Source organism: Monodon monoceros, unplaced genomic scaffold (genome assembly GCF_005190385.1).
Source record: "Monodon monoceros isolate NGI ecotype Baffin Bay Population unplaced genomic scaffold, NGI_Narwhal_1 Super_Scaffold_10, whole genome shotgun sequence".
NCBI classification, from domain to species: domain Eukaryota; kingdom Metazoa; phylum Chordata; class Mammalia; order Artiodactyla; family Monodontidae; genus Monodon; species Monodon monoceros.
In genome coordinates this window covers 4,670,906-4,686,985 of record NW_021703766.1, presented here as the reverse complement: position 1 = coordinate 4,686,985, position 16,080 = coordinate 4,670,906, and the positions used below count along the sequence as shown (strand labels likewise).

The following is a 16,080-nucleotide window of genomic DNA, read 5'->3' as shown; positions in this document are numbered from 1 at the left end:
ATCAAGTGAGGATGAACACAATAAGGCCTATCCATCCGACGGAGTGTCATTCAGGTCTAGAAAGGAGTGAAGTACGGAGACAGCTACAACATGGATGAATCACTGTGACGCACTCCGCGAGAGCAGCCAGTCCGCCAAGGCCATGTATTATACGACGCCCTTTTTATGAAATGTTCAGATTAGGCAAATTCATGGAGACAGCACATCAGTGGTTGCCTGGGGCTGTGGGAGGGGGGAATAGAGGCTGACTGGCTGCTGGGTAGGAGGTTTCTTTTGGAGGTGATGAAAACGTTCTGGAATTATAGCGGTGATGGTTGCACAACCTTGGAAAATACTAAAAACCACTGAACGGTACACTTTTAAACAGAATTTTGTAGGACGTGAATTACATCTCAAAAAAATACTTCACAGGTTGACTCAGAAGCCATTCCAGGTTGTCATCAAAGAGAAATGGACAGGTGGGCAAGAGCCCGTTACACACTTCTTTTTAGCTTCATACAGGTAATGCGTATTTATTGAAAATTTTCTTCACCAATAATGGTGAAACCAAGACCCAAATTACAAAACACGATGGCAGTTGGTACTTATAAAAATAAAGCGAAGGGCTATGTTTCACAGATTTGTGCAAGTTTCTGTCAAAATCTCAGTCTGTCCTCTCATCAAAAAGGAGATCACGGCATCTGTGTTGTTCCTCATGATGTAATAGTAAAAAACTGCGTCCTGTTGACAAAAAAAAATAGCTTTGCTTCCATACAGCACAAGTCTTTAAAGTGACTTTTCCCCAACAATAAATATAGAAAATAGCCTTTATGGAGCACGTCTAGCTTGGTCAGAGCCGTTTCCTCCCCGACAGCCTTTAAAAGTCGTCCGAGTCTTTGGTGCACGGGCGGCCGGCGAGGTCTGACTCCAGGCTGCCCCGCGGGGCCCTTCCGCGGCCCCGCGCCCCGCACGACACACCGTGAGCCTGCGCTCCTCGCCAGGGGAGGCCCGCTCAGCACAGGCTCTCATAGCGTTTCGAGCAGGGGGACCCCGGGAGCCCACGGCTCCGCCCGCCCGCCGCGGCCACCCTCGAAGGCGCTCCCCGGCGCTCACAGCCAGCCGGGCGGACGTCACACCGAGGGGGCCTTTGGCGGGTGAACCTGCTGCACGAGCTGTGGGCGCTTCACCCTGGGCTTCCTCCGCTTTGGCCTGCTCTTGGCCTTGTTGATCTGCACCACGAAGAAGGCCAGGACCACCATGGCTCCCAGGAAGGCGAAGACGGGAATGGTCTGGCCCACCTCCTGGTTGTAGCGGCCAGGCATGATCCCTGCAGGAGGACAGCGGGGGACGGTCAGTGCACACAGCCGCGGCCTCTGTGCCTACGAGGTGAGCTGGGCTCGTAGTGACCCAGAGAGAGAATGAGAGAGAAGTGCATCCAAACTCAGACGAGGGCTTCCTGGGGCAGGGGGTGGGGTGTGAGGTCTCCGCCCCGCCTCCCCACCTGTGCTCCCTCAGAAGCCAGCGTGGCCCTTCTGCTGCCGCGCATAATCTGCAACGGGGGCGCCCTATCTCTGTTATCATGAAAACCATGGAAGACGGACAAGTCTAGGCGCTGGTGTTACACTAGCTGGACGGGGGGAAGAGGGAGGCGGCCTGGCGGGAAGGTGAGGACGGCCGGCCACGCTCCCGCCGCTGGGAAGGCCTCCCGCAGATGGGACACGTGGTCGGGAACTGAGAGTGGCCATCGGAGGAACCTGGGTTTATGCTATCACACGGCTCTGTAACGGAGCGACGCTGGGTTTCCAGAACTAACCTTTACCAGTGCACCCCGGGACCTGCAGGCAAGGCCCTCAGGAGCTTGACGTCAACACACAAAGTCCCCAGGGTTGGACCATGTGGGCCAGGGTACCCCTTCCTGATCCCTGGAGTTCCTGGCCAATTCCTAACACCAGGAGAAGTGCCCCTGGGGAGCTGTAAACTCGTGCAAGAGCACAGGGATTTCCGGAACAGAAGAGGAGCCCGCACTCTGCTGGAACGACTTGGTCCAATCATCCCAGATAAAGGACAACCTGCCCTCGACAGTCCAGTGAGGCCAAAGCCATTATGTGGCAGGTGGTGGGGGGGACCATTTGATGTCACTTAGGGTGAGGGACACCCCACATTTAACTGAGAATCCCAGCTCAGGGAAATCCCATCCTAGGGAGACCGGGGCAGAGAATCGGTGAAGACGTCTGGGTTGAGGGTTCAGGGGCCAGGCTGTGACAGACGGACATCATAAAAGAAATTCTAACTTGAAAATTCAAGTAGAATTTTCTAAGAGACGACAGCAAGTTAATCCTTTAGGTCTGCTTTGGGCCTTGTTGATTTGTACCACGAAGAAAGCCAGGACCCCCGTGGTCCCAGGAAGGCAGAGACACGAACGGCCTGGCCCACCTCCTGGGGGACAGAGGGAGGCTCTTTTGAACAAACCATAGTATGAGTCAACCCAGTAGTCAAACGCCGAAGAACTGACCTCCAGGAATGTCCCACGCTCCGCTCTCTCCCGGAGACAAGGGTCTCACTTGAGGCCGATTTGATCGGAAGCTGGGTAACACCACCTTGTCCAGGTCGATGGAGAGTAACTTCTGGTGTTTCCAAAGATTACTTTAGGAAAACGGATTCAAACAAAATAAAAATAAGCAACTGTACTGGCCCAAGGAAGCTGAGCCAATCCCTAAGAAACAGAAAGTGATTTAAACATTAATGGGAAATGCTGTCCCACCTACGTCTACCTAAACACAACTGTTGAGGTAAACACAACTGGCAGCACACTTCCAGGCCCCAAGACAAGAACGTCAAGTGAAGTCCGTACACACAAGATTCAGTTCTAGAGGATTTACACCACTAGCAACTCGAGCTTGCCTTGGCCTCAACCAGAAATGTCACCCAGAAGAAGGAGAGAAAACTACACGTAACCTCTGAAAGGAGCCGGCGGACGCAGGCGAGTGGACACGGCCCCGCTGGAAGGTGCACAGTCTCCATCGCGAGGCAGCAGAGCCGTGGGCACTGCTCTCTGACGGACGCAAACCACGGCGGCAGAGGGGGCAGACCTGGTGCCAGGGGCCAGCCGTCGCCTTGGTCCTCAAGGACACCCCTCTCGGGAGGCAGAACAAGGCAGACGCACGAGTAACCGAGGCGTGGACAGAAACCATGGGAATAAAGGGATGAGCGTCTGCCTAGCCTGCAGGGCCACAATGAGGAAGAAAGGAAACACACGTGCTTTGCGAAATGTACTGGACTTGCTACGATGGCACCATTATTCATATCACTAATTCTAAGATCTGAAGAAGAACTTATTCAGGCCAATACGGCTTGTAACTGAGGAAGAGAGGCCGGTATACTGCCAAGAGCAGCCTGGGAAGACACAGAGATTAGAGCAAAGAGTGTGATGGAAAATCTGAAGACTGCTGTGGCTAAAATCAGGGAAAAGAATAAAATATGCTTGCAAATTATGAATTCGTCGTTTTTCCACTTCTCATTCATTTGGAAATTGCCGGCCCCTCTCTCACTCCGGCCAAGAGAGAGCAAAGAGTTCAGTTCTATCAGCAATCAGGATGAAGGTCAGCAGGAAGCCGACACTGGCTCTGTGAAGAGGTTTTCCGAGCAGGAAGCAGATAAGCTGCTATCTTGCCCGTCCAACCGGGCAACTGCTCAGAAAATGCCGAGTATTATAACCTGTTCTATTTTATGTAATTTAACTTTACTTTTCAGGTTTAATCAGTCTGAAAATTAAACTGACAATGCTAAGTTACAGAATCAATGACATTTAAGCTTTATAACCCTGCAGGTGCATATACATGGGGCTGTATGTTAGTTCTCACGGTGCTTTCCTGTTCTGGAATTTAATTACCTGGCAGTGGCCCCTTCTCGTTGAGCAGACGGGGTGACAGTGCACCACATTATCACTTGAGAATTTCACAATGTCCCGATGGGAGGACAGAAGGTTAGCCTCACCCAGGGGCTCCTTACAGGTCTGACATTCCTGCAACTGCTCTGGGTACGGATGCCTGACGCCCAGGAACGACACAATGAGTCCTGGTTTCAGGAACGGAATGGATGCCTGCACTCAGCACTGGGTGGACGGACCCTGAGCCTTTCCAGGGCTCTCTGACACTGTCTCGCATTGCTTCAGAGATTCAGAATCTAGACCTAGATCTAGGTCGATGAGAACTGAGAACAATTTTCAACAAGATGTTAAGATGTGAGGTAAAGGTGAAGCCTGGTGGGTGTATTAAGGAGGAATTCTTGAGAGCGACAGTGAAAATCAAATTCTAGGAGCCGCACAGCATCAGCATCCTTGACGGGCCAGGCTGGGACTTGACGCGTTGTTCGACGTGGACACGCAGACACCAAGGATACTGTTATCTATGCTCAGAGCCCCGAGCAGCACTGTGGAGGATAACTGGGTTTCAGGAACCTCTGCCAACAGCCACTGTCCACTGGGCATGAACTGCTGACCACAGCTGGAGTCCAAGTCTGGTGTGAATACTAGAATGATGATAGGTTATAAATAAATGAGATGTAAAAATGGAATCTTATCAGAAATTTTTAAATGATGGCATGGTAACTGAAATGGAAAAGTACTCAGTAATTAAAGTTTCAGGACCAAAAGTGCTGACAAGAGTGTAATGAATCTACAATTCTGTTTTCCATCGAGCATGTTCTAAAGATGACGTGCTCATCACTCACTGAGCGAGTGGCGCATTCAGTGCTTCTGTTCATGACAGTAAAGCAAAGGAAGCTTCAGGGCCTCCTGCAGGCAGACCCCTCTTCGTGGCTCACAATGTAGACAGTGGCTCCCTGTGCCTTGCAACACACACCCCAACACGTGTACACACGGAGACCCAAACAAAGTGGGCAGGCTGGGGTGGGGAGAGAAGGCAAGGGCCCCCCTCGAGGGGAACCTGCCGCGCGCGTGAGGCGTGCTGCCTGTGAGGGGAAACAGCTGCTCGCGGCGTCGCTCGGGGAAGCGGGAGCCGTGCGGGTGGGACTGCTCCCGCAGCCACGCCCAGAACATGGGCCCCTGCGTCACCGTACCAGGACCTCAAATCTCCTCACCAGAGCAGGAAATTGTCCTGCTGGGGCCAGCCATGCCCAGGAGAGAAACAGGGAGAGGGACTGATCTAGAGAAAACCTGGAACCAGCGGCCTGAGCTGGCTCTTCTGCCCGAACAGAGAAACAGCAGGGGTCACTCAATTTTTGGCTTCTGAAAGGAAACGACAGAAATGAAGAGGCTGAGCTTGACAGATGGAGAAGCAGGCAGATCAACGTCTGTCATGGTTAAGAAGTCACTTTACCAGGGACGACACTCAGCCCAGGGTGAGGGCACAGACGCAACTCCGGGCCCGGCAACAGGCCAGAACCCAGATCTACTCCTGAAGTCTCTGCTCCCGGGTGTGACACAGAAAGACCCTGTCTGTATCCCAGAATCAACACCACACATGGGGAGCTTTCAACTCCCGAACCTCGAACTAAGGGAGCCAGAGCTTCCCTTCAAGGGGACATCACTGTCAGATCACAAGCTTTTTAACCAAGAACCAACCAAACCTAACGGGAGGCTAATTACCCAAAGCACTTTTTATGCAGGATACCACCAGGGTGCATAACTCCAAAGGTCAATACGGGAGTTCGCTAATTTAAAAAAACGTCACAAAATGACAAGCTAGACTTGATTATTCGATAATGATGTCAGTAAAATTCCGCTCCCTCTTATTAAAAAAAAAAAAAAGGCAATGAATCATAAACCCAGCAGGAGTGGAAAAGCAGTGTCACCAACCTGGGAGCCGTCTCATTCAAAGGCTGTGGCTTGGCCCACGACAGGTGCGGACAGGCCGGCAGCGCCCGAGGCTCAGGGCCTCCCAGCCGGGCCTCAAGGACCTTGGAGTACCGGTGCAGATGGTTCCCTGGGCAGCACCCATGCCAACGACCAGGCCATCGTTGTTAAGAAGATGCAGGGAGGAAACAAGGCTTCATTAGTTGTCTGTCTGCTTCCCGGCCGTCAGGCCCACTACACGCGCTTCTCACCTGTCTGCCAGGTGCTCGGGGGTGACGCCTGGCTGCTGCCGAGAGTGAGCGAACAGATCAGGACAGCCGCTCCCTCTAAGGTGGCCACGCTGTACACACGGCAGCGGCCGGGCCACCCCACTGACCGGAATGACACGCACTAGGCTGTACTCGAGGAGTCTAACCTGTAGATACACTTCGTGGAAACAGCTTCCTCTTCTCAAATATTTAATGCTCAGGCCAAAAAGAAAATCGGCACTTTCAAAATTCTTTTTGCTTCTCAGATCTGTGCCGTCCCTTAGTGCAGCCAGTGCCCACGTGTGGCTACTGAGCGACTGAGAGGGTGGGTGTCACATATTTAAATAATGGCGTTCTGGTGAGTGGGGCTAAAGAGTTTTATCACAATGAACTTAACCTGTTTCTTTTTAGTCCTTAAATGCAGCTACTGGGAAATTCAGAACCACACCGCGGCTCGCACCGAGCGTCCAGGGACAGCCTGGGAGGAGGGGGCTCGAGCTGTGCGGCTACCGGGCTGTCACCCGCTAGGCGACCTGGGGCCCTGTCTCTTCTGTGAACCGGAAAGAAGCACCTATTTTCAAGGGTCCGGAGAGGGCTTAGAGATTAATCCCTGTGAGCAGCCCCGGGCTGGTGCCTGGTACCTAGAGAGCGCTCTGAGCTGCCGGCCGCTCCTCCCAAGAGCCCGTCTTGTGGGAGCCTGTCTCGTGGGAGGACACGGGTGGGGGCGCCCCCCGCGGCCACTCACCTTCCATCCTCTCCGGAGCCACCGAGCGCGCTCCGCTGGGGGGGCGCTGCCGAGCGCCCGAGTGGCTGAGGCTGGGGGGCGTCACCCCGTACGATGTGAACTGCAGGAGCGCATCCAGGAGCCAGAAGCAGTCTGTGGGTTCAGCAACAGGCTGCTTAGCAACTAGACCTGTTTACAGCGACCTCTACAGGAAAATCAAAGCTGGCCCCCGAACAAGGGGGAAACGGGACGGCAGAAGGTCGGGTCCCAGTACAGCCCTGTTCGTGAGACACTCGCGTCCTCCACGGTCATCGGCAGCCCATGCGGGCCTCACTCCCAGCCCCCAGGCGCCCCTCAGTTCTGGGTTCCTCACGACAGGGACAGAAGGGGCTCCTGCGGGACGATGGGACCATGCGCCACCAGAGAGCAGAACCGCCCGGAGATTGGGGGTCTGCGAGAGAGGAGGGGAGAACCGGGCACCAAAGCTCCCGCCAACACCCGCAGGCTGTCCTGGGGGAGGGATCTAGATTTTCAGGTGAGGGTAGAGCCAGGACCAGTGGGTGCACGCCACAGGGAGGTGGGTTCAAGGTCAACGCAAGTACAAAGTCTAGCAGTTTGGGCCGCCCTGAGTCAGTGGGCCCCGACCACAGAGCAGGAAAGCTGAAAATGGTCAGTTACTTTGGGGGGTCATCCCAGGGAGTCTAGGTGCTGGGCTGCACTCAACAGCCTCCGTCACAGGGCCACACGGACGGATCCTTCCTATCAGGAGACGAGGAGCTGCACGGACTTTAAACCTGGGATCACTGCTCCCCAGCGGCCACCTCCCTGCATCCCATCAACACCAGCGCGGACGGGGTGAGGGTCACAGAGAGGGGACGGCAGGAAGCACTTGTCTCCCGACGGAGCATCCAGTCACGTGCTCCCGGCCCCAAAAGCTCCTCCAGGCGGACACGGGAAGTGTAAGGACCAGGACAGTCTCTCAGGCATTTACAGTTTTCATAAAGATTCACCAGAGATCTCAGGTCTTAAAAGACAATCTCTGTAGAAATAAAACATTAATCTTTCAACTATGACTTTAACCTTCACTTTGGACTGTTTTAAAAGAAAACGTTCTATGGATTTATATGAAATGCTAGGAACGTAGTCACTTGACCTTCACATCACAGAGAGCGAGAGAGGGAGAGAGAGGGGGACGGACGCAGCGCAGACGCCCAGCTCACGCCCAAGCCGCCTCGGCCCCTTTGCCTGCACATGAGGACACGGCTCCCCCGGCCCCTCCTGCCCCCCATCCTCAGGGACCTGAAAGACTAGGTTCTGGTCTGGTCTAGTCATCATCTCACCAGCAAAGAGACGGAACACTTGCACCCATCCATGCCTCCTTTACAAAATGAGAAAAATGAAAGTCTTCGTCCGAGTTCAAACCCCCAGATCTGAAGGTGCATCGAGAGAGGCTGAGGAAGAGGAGGGGCGCTAAGGACTAGCTCTCCCTCTCTGCCCCCACCTCACACCCAGCGATGATACCAAGCACCCCTCACGAGGGCCAAAACTCCCGAGTCTGGGATGAGGGCCAAGTGCTGGAAGAGGGTGGGTCAGACCTGAGAGGGGGACTGCGCGGCAGTGCCAGGGACACAGCCTCCAGAGGGGGACACCAGGGAGGGCAGAGACTGGGTAAACTGGCCTCCGCTGGCCTCAGCACAAGGAGCGTGGAGGGGAGGGCAGCGCAGCCTGCGAGCGCGCTTTTGTTTTGCTCATTAAACACGCCCAGCCCGAGATACCTATCAGAACATCCCAAGCACCTGGCTCACCTGAGCAGCCTCTATGTACCAGCATCTCATGGGTGCCTGTCCAGGGACAAGGGGGAGAAGGGGCAGGAACCTCAAAGCCACCAAGGCCCACCCGCTGCGGCCGCACCAGCACTCCTCACCCTTCTGCCGGTGACTGTCATCCAAGCAATTGGAGTCTCCGTACAGCACGATCCGGCCTCCACCCTCGGCCGGGATCTGATACAGCCCCAAAATGGGGACGTTTTCAACCACCGCTGCTTCCTGCTTTAAGATCTCCAGTCCTGAAACAACACAACAGAAACAGCAGTGAGAGGTTCTGTGGAGGAATGAACAATTTTCCAGATGCCGCTGACCTTGACATTTAGTCCATATGACCCCCCTGCAAAAAAAAAACCCACAGCAAAATCCAATAATCACAACAGTGCCAACTTTTAGGATAAGAAAACAACGTGTAAAGTGCCACTAATTTGGGCTGTAGCAAAATTCACGTATGTGTATACGTATATTCCCATAATCCTCCTTTTCCATTTTCACTTGAAATGGTGGTACATAGTATTCACAATCCTAGAGGCGTTGCTTCTCCCTTTTTATCCACCAAACCCAAATTTTTGTCTCTTCTTATTATGCTGAGAGGCTTATGTCTTCGGATCACACACACAAGGGGCAGCTCCTGCCCAACACACAGGTGCCTCTCTGGACACAGTTATACACACTGGTGCCCAGGCTTCATGCTGAATACCTGAAAGCTAGGACAACCAGAACTAATTTTTAGAACATACGCCCACGTAGTTTTAGTTTAGATTTAAGGCATTTGTTACATGAATCTCATAAATACAGTACAAACGTTCCAACAGCAGAGACTTCTCACCTCTGCCCAAACAGACAACACAATGTACAACGCTGACCACATCAAGAAGCCAACAGTGCACAGATGCCACACAGCAACTGCTGGTGACACCATCACATAATCAAAGTCTCCACCCCTGAAGCAAACGCATCCCGCACACTGGAGACGACACACATCTGCACCAAGATCCAGCATCCACTGCGCTGGTCACACCTAAAATGTCTGTGGCTCTAAAAATGCAGCGCTTCCTGCTCTCTACGTATAATCCTACTAGGAACCGAGTGGACGGGAAAACAAGGTTTTCTTTGTTGGGAGGGAGAGACACGTCAGTAAAACAGATGACATGCGGAAAGTGCACACAGCATTGCCACCTGGCCTCGTGGTTTGACAGTTTTGTTTCTGACAATAGAAACAAAATGTTGATCCAGCATAACCCAGATTTTCAAATTCCTATTTTGTACCCAAAAGATTGCTCAACTTAAAGCCTCTTTGGAAATAAAAAGTCCCTTAAAAAGGATTCCCAGGTAATTAATTTCCATTTTCAGGCTAGCAGAACACCAAAATAAAGTATGCACCCTTAAACCTACTTTTGATTCCTCTCCCCCCCCACAAAACAAGGAGCTACCAGATGGCAACAAGTTGACAAGGAGAACACGGTCTTCACCCCAGGGGAGTTTCCAGAAGCAACACTGCCCTGTGAGCAACGGATCTCAGAATTACTAAGCCACAGTAAACTGTGCCAGGGGACTGGGAAGACAGGATCATTTATGTTCTTCAAGTTAAAATATACCCTTATGAACACAGAACTACTTACTGACTGACTCTGCCCTGACCGGAAGGAAAGAGCCCCTTCCAGGCAACACAGAAGTAAATTATACGTTGCGGACACAAACCGATGAGTGAGAAATCCTGACTTCTTGTCATTTTCAACTAGGGAAACTGTCCCCGACTTCCAGTTACAGAAAATGACAAACTTCACAAGGAAGGGGGCCTTCCATTCTGAAACAGAAAATATCAACTTGCAGGAGGAAATGGATCCAGCCTGTGAGTTTCCATGAGCCCATCACATCGGTCATGGAATACTCTCTCACAGCCTCGTACAGGTGAGAGGGACACATGGTGCGGAACTCTGGCTCTGGAGGGCGGGGCTGGGAGAAGACCACCCTGGGCAGGACGGGGGCGGCTGCCACCTTCGGGAAGGGCAGAGGCAGCCCGGGGCACCCCGCTCCTCCCGCACCCCGGTTTGCTCAGCGCGCTCAGCAGTGTCACAGGTACTGATGCCAGGGGACGTGGCATCGTTCGCCTTCCTAGGCGATGGCTGTCTGTAGTAAAAAGGCAAAACTGAAGGTAAAAACCTTTCTTCCCTTCTAATTCTTCAGGGAATTTTAGGAGATGACTGTAGTATTCTTTATGTTTACACAGTTAAGAAGTTCAAAGCACAGTCAACATTTTTCTAAAATTTTAGTAATCTGGCAATCACAGAGCAGAACAATTCATAAACAGTAACAAAAATTTCAAGCAACTTTGAAGACAGTCTTAAAAAAAGACCCTACAAATATTCAAAAGCCCCTCTTCTCCTGTAGGAAAGTCAACTTATTTTGCAGTGGTCACTACACACATATTCCAATGAGTAGCAAGAGACTGTCTTATCTTTCTACGTATCCCCCAGAACATATTACACAAGACCTCTCACCTGAAGTACCATACACATCCTGCAAAGAATTTTTTAAAAATCCAAACTGCTAATGGGTATGGGGTTTCTTTTCTGGTGATGAACATGTTCTGGAATTAGATGGTGGTGATGACTGCACAACTTGTGAAAAGTACAAATCACTGACCTGCACACTTTAAAAGGGTGAATGTTATGGTAGGTGAATTACATGTAATAAAACTGTGATTGGGCTTCCCTAGTGGTGCAGTGGTTAAGAATCCGCCTGCCAATGCAGGGGACACAGGTTTGATCCCTGGTCCGGGAAGATCCCACATGCCGCGGGGCAATTAAGCCCGTGCACCACAACTACTGAGCCTGCACTCTAGACCCCGAGGGTCACAACTACTGAAGCCCATGGGCTTAGAGCCTGGGCTCTGCAACACAAGAGAAGCCACCGCAGTGAGAGGCCTGCACACCACAACGAAAACCCAACGCCGCCAAAAATCAGTAAGTTAAATGTAAAAAAAAAAACAAAAAAAACCCCCCATGATTAAAAAATGTGAAGGAGGGCTTCCCTGGTGGCGCAGTGGTTGAGAGTCCGCCTACCGATGCAGGGGACACGGGTTCGTGCCCCGGTCTGGGAAGATCCCACATGCCGCGGAGCGGCTGGGCCCGTGAGCCATGGCCCCTGAGCCTGCGCATCCGGAGCCTGTGCTCCGCAACGGGAGAGGCCACAGCGTATTGCAAAAAAAAAAAAGAGTGAAAGAAAGAAAAAGGGAAACCAGAAAGTATACGAATAGCATTCCTTACCTTGGTCCTTAAATGTCTGTGTTATCACTATGCCATCTTCTGGAAATTTAGCAATGCTGCACCCCGACGCGTAATACACTAGAAAACAGTCGTTCAAAGTTAGAACCTAGAAACACTGAATGCTTTCAGCAGCACCTACGCATTTACCACAGATGCAATCTACAGGCATTATGTATTTTCTAAAATCGCTTCTCATCTTAAGAGAGGAGCTGCTATTATTGCCTGGTCACACAAACTGCAAGTAATTACCTCAAAATTCAAGCTGAATTATTCTATTAATCTAAGGTTTCTGGGTAGATTTTAGAAGTTGGAGCTGTCCGACTTGGGGACAACCTAAGTCAGGATGAGCAGAGTTAGTGACAGTAACGTTCAAGATATTGTTTTAGAAACTAGCCACCAAAATGAAAGGGGGGGGGACTTCTTAAATGAGATATGCCATTATTTCATAAACAGAATTTATACATTATCAGGGGCCTGGGGGGTATGACATATTTGGGAACATACAGGACACAAAGAACCTTATAGGTGGGTTAGGAATGCTCACAGGAAGTATTTTCATTTTAAAAATCTGGACAAAAACTAGGGTCAACACCCAGTGTTACAGGTGCCCGTTGTGAAGACACTGCGCAGTTCTCTCCACAGACCCTGCTTACTTAGGTGATATCACATCATTCTCTCTCTCTGAAACTTAAGACTTCAAAGACGCACGGCTTCTGCTTGCCCATCTCTGGGAATGATGAGCCCTACTAAAAACAAACACAAAACCTTACTGTCATGGTTTGCCAAGGTAAAGTCCCCCTCGTACAGGCCATCGCTGAATCCCATGTTCCAGACCGACAGCAGCTCATTCAGGGCTGGGATGTTGGCTCCTCCGGTGTCCGGCATCCACCACTGCCTGTGAAAATGACAGGGACTTAATGAAGGACTGAAGCGTCCCACAAACGCCTGATATTTTTGTCACAAAGCTGACTTCTCCCACCAGAGTCCAGCCCCTCCACACTAGGTTTCAGCTAAAAACGAGCCTAACTGCCTGGGTTTCACTAACACTGCAATGTAAATGCTCCCGCCAGTGTGCAGAATAAAGCAAAGCCCAATTTATTTCATGAAATGCACCACATTTAACATAAACGCACTGCATGTAGAGCCTAGACCTTGAGAGGATCAGTAAACGTAGAAAGAAGCTCATGAAGTTCAAGGCACAGACTCTGAAGAAAGAACGCACATCGTAAGGATGAGATATTCATAACACACCGGGAATTCTTCAGCGATAACCAACCTACTGAAAGGTTTCTTTAAATAACTGTCTTCTCGGTGCATTTAAATGTACACAGATTCGGTAAAGGAGAGGTGGGAGAGCGGAAAAGAACTAAACAGAAATTTAAAGCCGAAGGGTCTAAGATCAACAAGGACAAGGAACGCTTTCAGTCACAACTTGGCTCAGTGAGCAGTTTACTTCTTTCCCAAGCAACTTTCAAGAACATCTCCGCCAACGAAGAGAGAGCTTGTCGGAACCTGACAGCCGAAAGGACCGCCGACAGGCCAAACAATCTACGTCTTTGCTGGGTGGAATTTAATTCCCAGAGAGTCAACTTTCTTACCCAAACACCAGTTCGTATCAGTACCTCGTGTTTTCGTCGTAAAACTTGACCTTCCTCATCACGGACGTGTTGTACCAGTCGCTGAAGACGATGAGCGAGAGGCCGTTGCCCACGTCCCTCCGGAGCTTGGCCACCTCCTCGGGGAAGTACTCCTCCTCGCTGTCCACCATGAGCAGCGTTCCTGAGGGACAGAGCCCAGGGTGAGAGCGGCGGCCACCGCACCCACAGGGCCGCACCCACAGGACATCACCGTTTCAGGAGCACGGTACTTCACTGGCCTCAGCAACTCCAGTCACTGGCCTCTAGTACTTTGGCCTGTGCCCTGTTCCGCTTTACAAGGGGGTGAAAAAGAAAGGATCAGGGTCCAACAGTACGCGGACACCAGCCAGCTGCGGCCTGTTTCACTGGTGATGCTCTACGTGAAGGATATTCACTCACCCGAAGAGAAGCAAAATTCTGTGCTAGAGTTTCTTTTAATTAAAATAAAAAATACAACAGGAGTGTACAAATGTCCTTGTGCCCAGTGATTCTGAGAGCTTCTCATTTCAGCTGAACGCTAGGAACATGGGCCACTCTCTCTGGTCCTGGCCGCCACTGGGAACGGGAGAGCCTACCCTGCCTCCACACTTCCCCAGCTGAGCGGGACCGCCGCGCCGGCACCTGGTGTCCCTCACCGTACTGACTGGCGTCAAAGCACGTGAAGGGGGAGCCGAGGACTTCGACGAAGTAGCCCATGCTTCTCAAGTGCTGATACATGTCCCTGAAGTTGGTGTGGATGTGGTCACCATTCCTGAAACACAGGAAGCCCGGCACTAAAACCAACAGTCCTTACTCGGAATAAAAGCCGCGTGGCCACAGGGCGCATTTCTGAAGGAGCAGCCCCACCGCCCACAGAGGCCTGGGAGCCAGTCCACTGGCACGAAAGTCAGCCTTTCAGACCAGCTCTCTCCGGGCGGCATATAAAGTGGGTGATAACAGGAAATCACCTGCGCGGCACAAGCACGAAGGAGGTAAGATGACGAGAAGGTGTGGCCAAAGAAATGTTTCGTAAAGGGCACTGAAGCATCACTCTCGCGGTGGCACGGGTGTAAAAGGCCAACAACCACCTGCACTGGACAAGTTCAGCATGGCAACGCAGACATGCTGGGAGTGAACTAGGGTGGTCACACACAGGTGACCTTACATCACTGCCACTGATCACCCTTCCTCCTGTCCCAGCCCCGCGGAGGAAGGACAGGGGCAGTGGCGGGGACGGAGGCCGGGTCTGGCGGCCACTTACCAGTCCAAAGGGTCGTTCTTCATCCTCAGGTTATCCCTGGGGAAGTAGCCGGGCGGGTAGCGCAGGTTGTGGTACTGGTCCCAGAGAACCCTCTTGCTTCGAGGAGGAGCGGGGATTATCTTCACCTTAATTGGAAGCTTCACTGTTGAAGTCTGTTCTGCACCACTGTTTGACTGAAAAAAATAAATTTGAAACGTCCCCTTGGCTCAGAAGAAACTTTCAGGTTTTCAGGTTGGAAACCTCACTTCTATTTATCAATTTAACCCAAACAGAACACAAGAATTTCTCACAACAACGGTAGGAGTGGACATTCGTGTATCATAATTAATTCCATTCAGAATTATGAATTCAATTATGATGGTTTCAGAATTCAAATTTAAGGCACCTGGTTCCTAAAAACGACTAGACTGCATAGCACGAGCCTTACATTTTACAATCATTTTAAGCCTGAAATTTGGCACAGAACAGCCCACCCACGCCCCGTTCACCAAGCGGGTTGTGACCCCCCTGCTCGCCGGGCCGGGACCCCGTGGACGGCGCCTCACAGCCCAGCGCCCGGCGCTCAGCCCGTCCCCCTTTGCCCACGAGCCCCCGCGCGCGCACTTACGTCCACCTCCGCCGGGGAAGCCACGGTGACTGTGACGTGCCCCTGCGCGACGCCTTCCCAGGAGGCGGCCTGCTTGGTGACGGAGATGGAAATGGCCAGGTAGCCCGACCAAGGCCACAGCACTGAGGAGTAAGAGAAAGCCACCTCGATGCTGTCTCCGTTCTGCGGTAAGTAGGGCTGCCACTCGGGCTGCGGGAGGAAAGTGGCAGAGGCTCGGGTGAGAAGCTCCGTCCGGGTCACCGCCCGCTCAGCCGGTACCACGGAGCCCATGCCCAAGGCCGCCGTGCAGCGCCAGGCCGTCACCCACCGGAGGGGCCTAGGGACACCGCCGCTGACCAACCCCGCCTTTAAAGACAAGTTCCCCGCAAGCTTAAAAGGAGGCAGGGAGTGTGGACACACACGGCTTGACGAAGAGCTTGCATCCGCAGAGAACTTACAGAAAAGAATATTCCCAGGTTTGGGGTTAGATCTCAACTGGCTGTATGCTTAACAAATCACACTGCTTGAAAGGAATAAAATAATAAAATGACACGGCTGCAAAGTGTCACCAGTCAGGTTCTGGGCCAGTGACCGGGCAGGCGGAGTGTGCGCGGCGCCCGGAGGAGGCCTCTCCAGGCTTGGGGGCAGGCGAAAGGGAAGCACGAGATGGGAAACGCACATCAGCTCGCACAGCGAACCAACGTTTCAAGCTAACCTGAACTACTCATTTCCCTCACAAGCCAGAGTGCAACGACATACTCC

At 52.1% G+C, this 16,080-nt stretch overlaps 1 protein-coding gene across 5 annotated transcripts in view; it reads right to left on the bottom strand.

Moving 5' to 3' along the window:
• Positions 1 to 341: 341 nt before the first annotated feature.
• Positions 342 to 16,080, bottom strand: part of MBTPS1 (membrane bound transcription factor peptidase, site 1) — a 49,886-nt gene continuing 34,147 nt past the window's right edge. For 3 of the 5 annotated variants that reach the window (XM_029244173.1, XM_029244188.1, XM_029244181.1), the window contains 11 exons: positions 15,340 to 15,528; positions 14,733 to 14,905; positions 14,128 to 14,243; positions 13,478 to 13,634; positions 12,626 to 12,750; positions 11,856 to 11,933; positions 8,688 to 8,828; positions 6,785 to 6,916; positions 5,795 to 5,921; positions 2,492 to 2,622; positions 345 to 1,306 (listed from right to left, as the gene is read on the bottom strand). In XM_029244173.1, the coding sequence (XP_029100006.1) occupies positions 1,110 to 1,306; positions 2,492 to 2,622; positions 5,795 to 5,921; positions 6,785 to 6,916; positions 8,688 to 8,828; positions 11,856 to 11,933; positions 12,626 to 12,750; positions 13,478 to 13,634; positions 14,128 to 14,243; positions 14,733 to 14,905; positions 15,340 to 15,528 (1,566 nt within the window). In that variant the 3' untranslated portion in view covers positions 345 to 1,109. Of the gene's footprint in view, positions 1,307 to 2,491; positions 2,623 to 5,794; positions 5,922 to 6,784; positions 6,917 to 8,687; positions 8,829 to 11,855; positions 11,934 to 12,625; positions 12,751 to 13,477; positions 13,635 to 14,127; positions 14,244 to 14,732; positions 14,906 to 15,339; positions 15,529 to 16,080 lie in introns of all 5 variants that reach the window. The other 2 variants (XM_029244196.1, XM_029244204.1) reach the window with 2 other exon arrangements.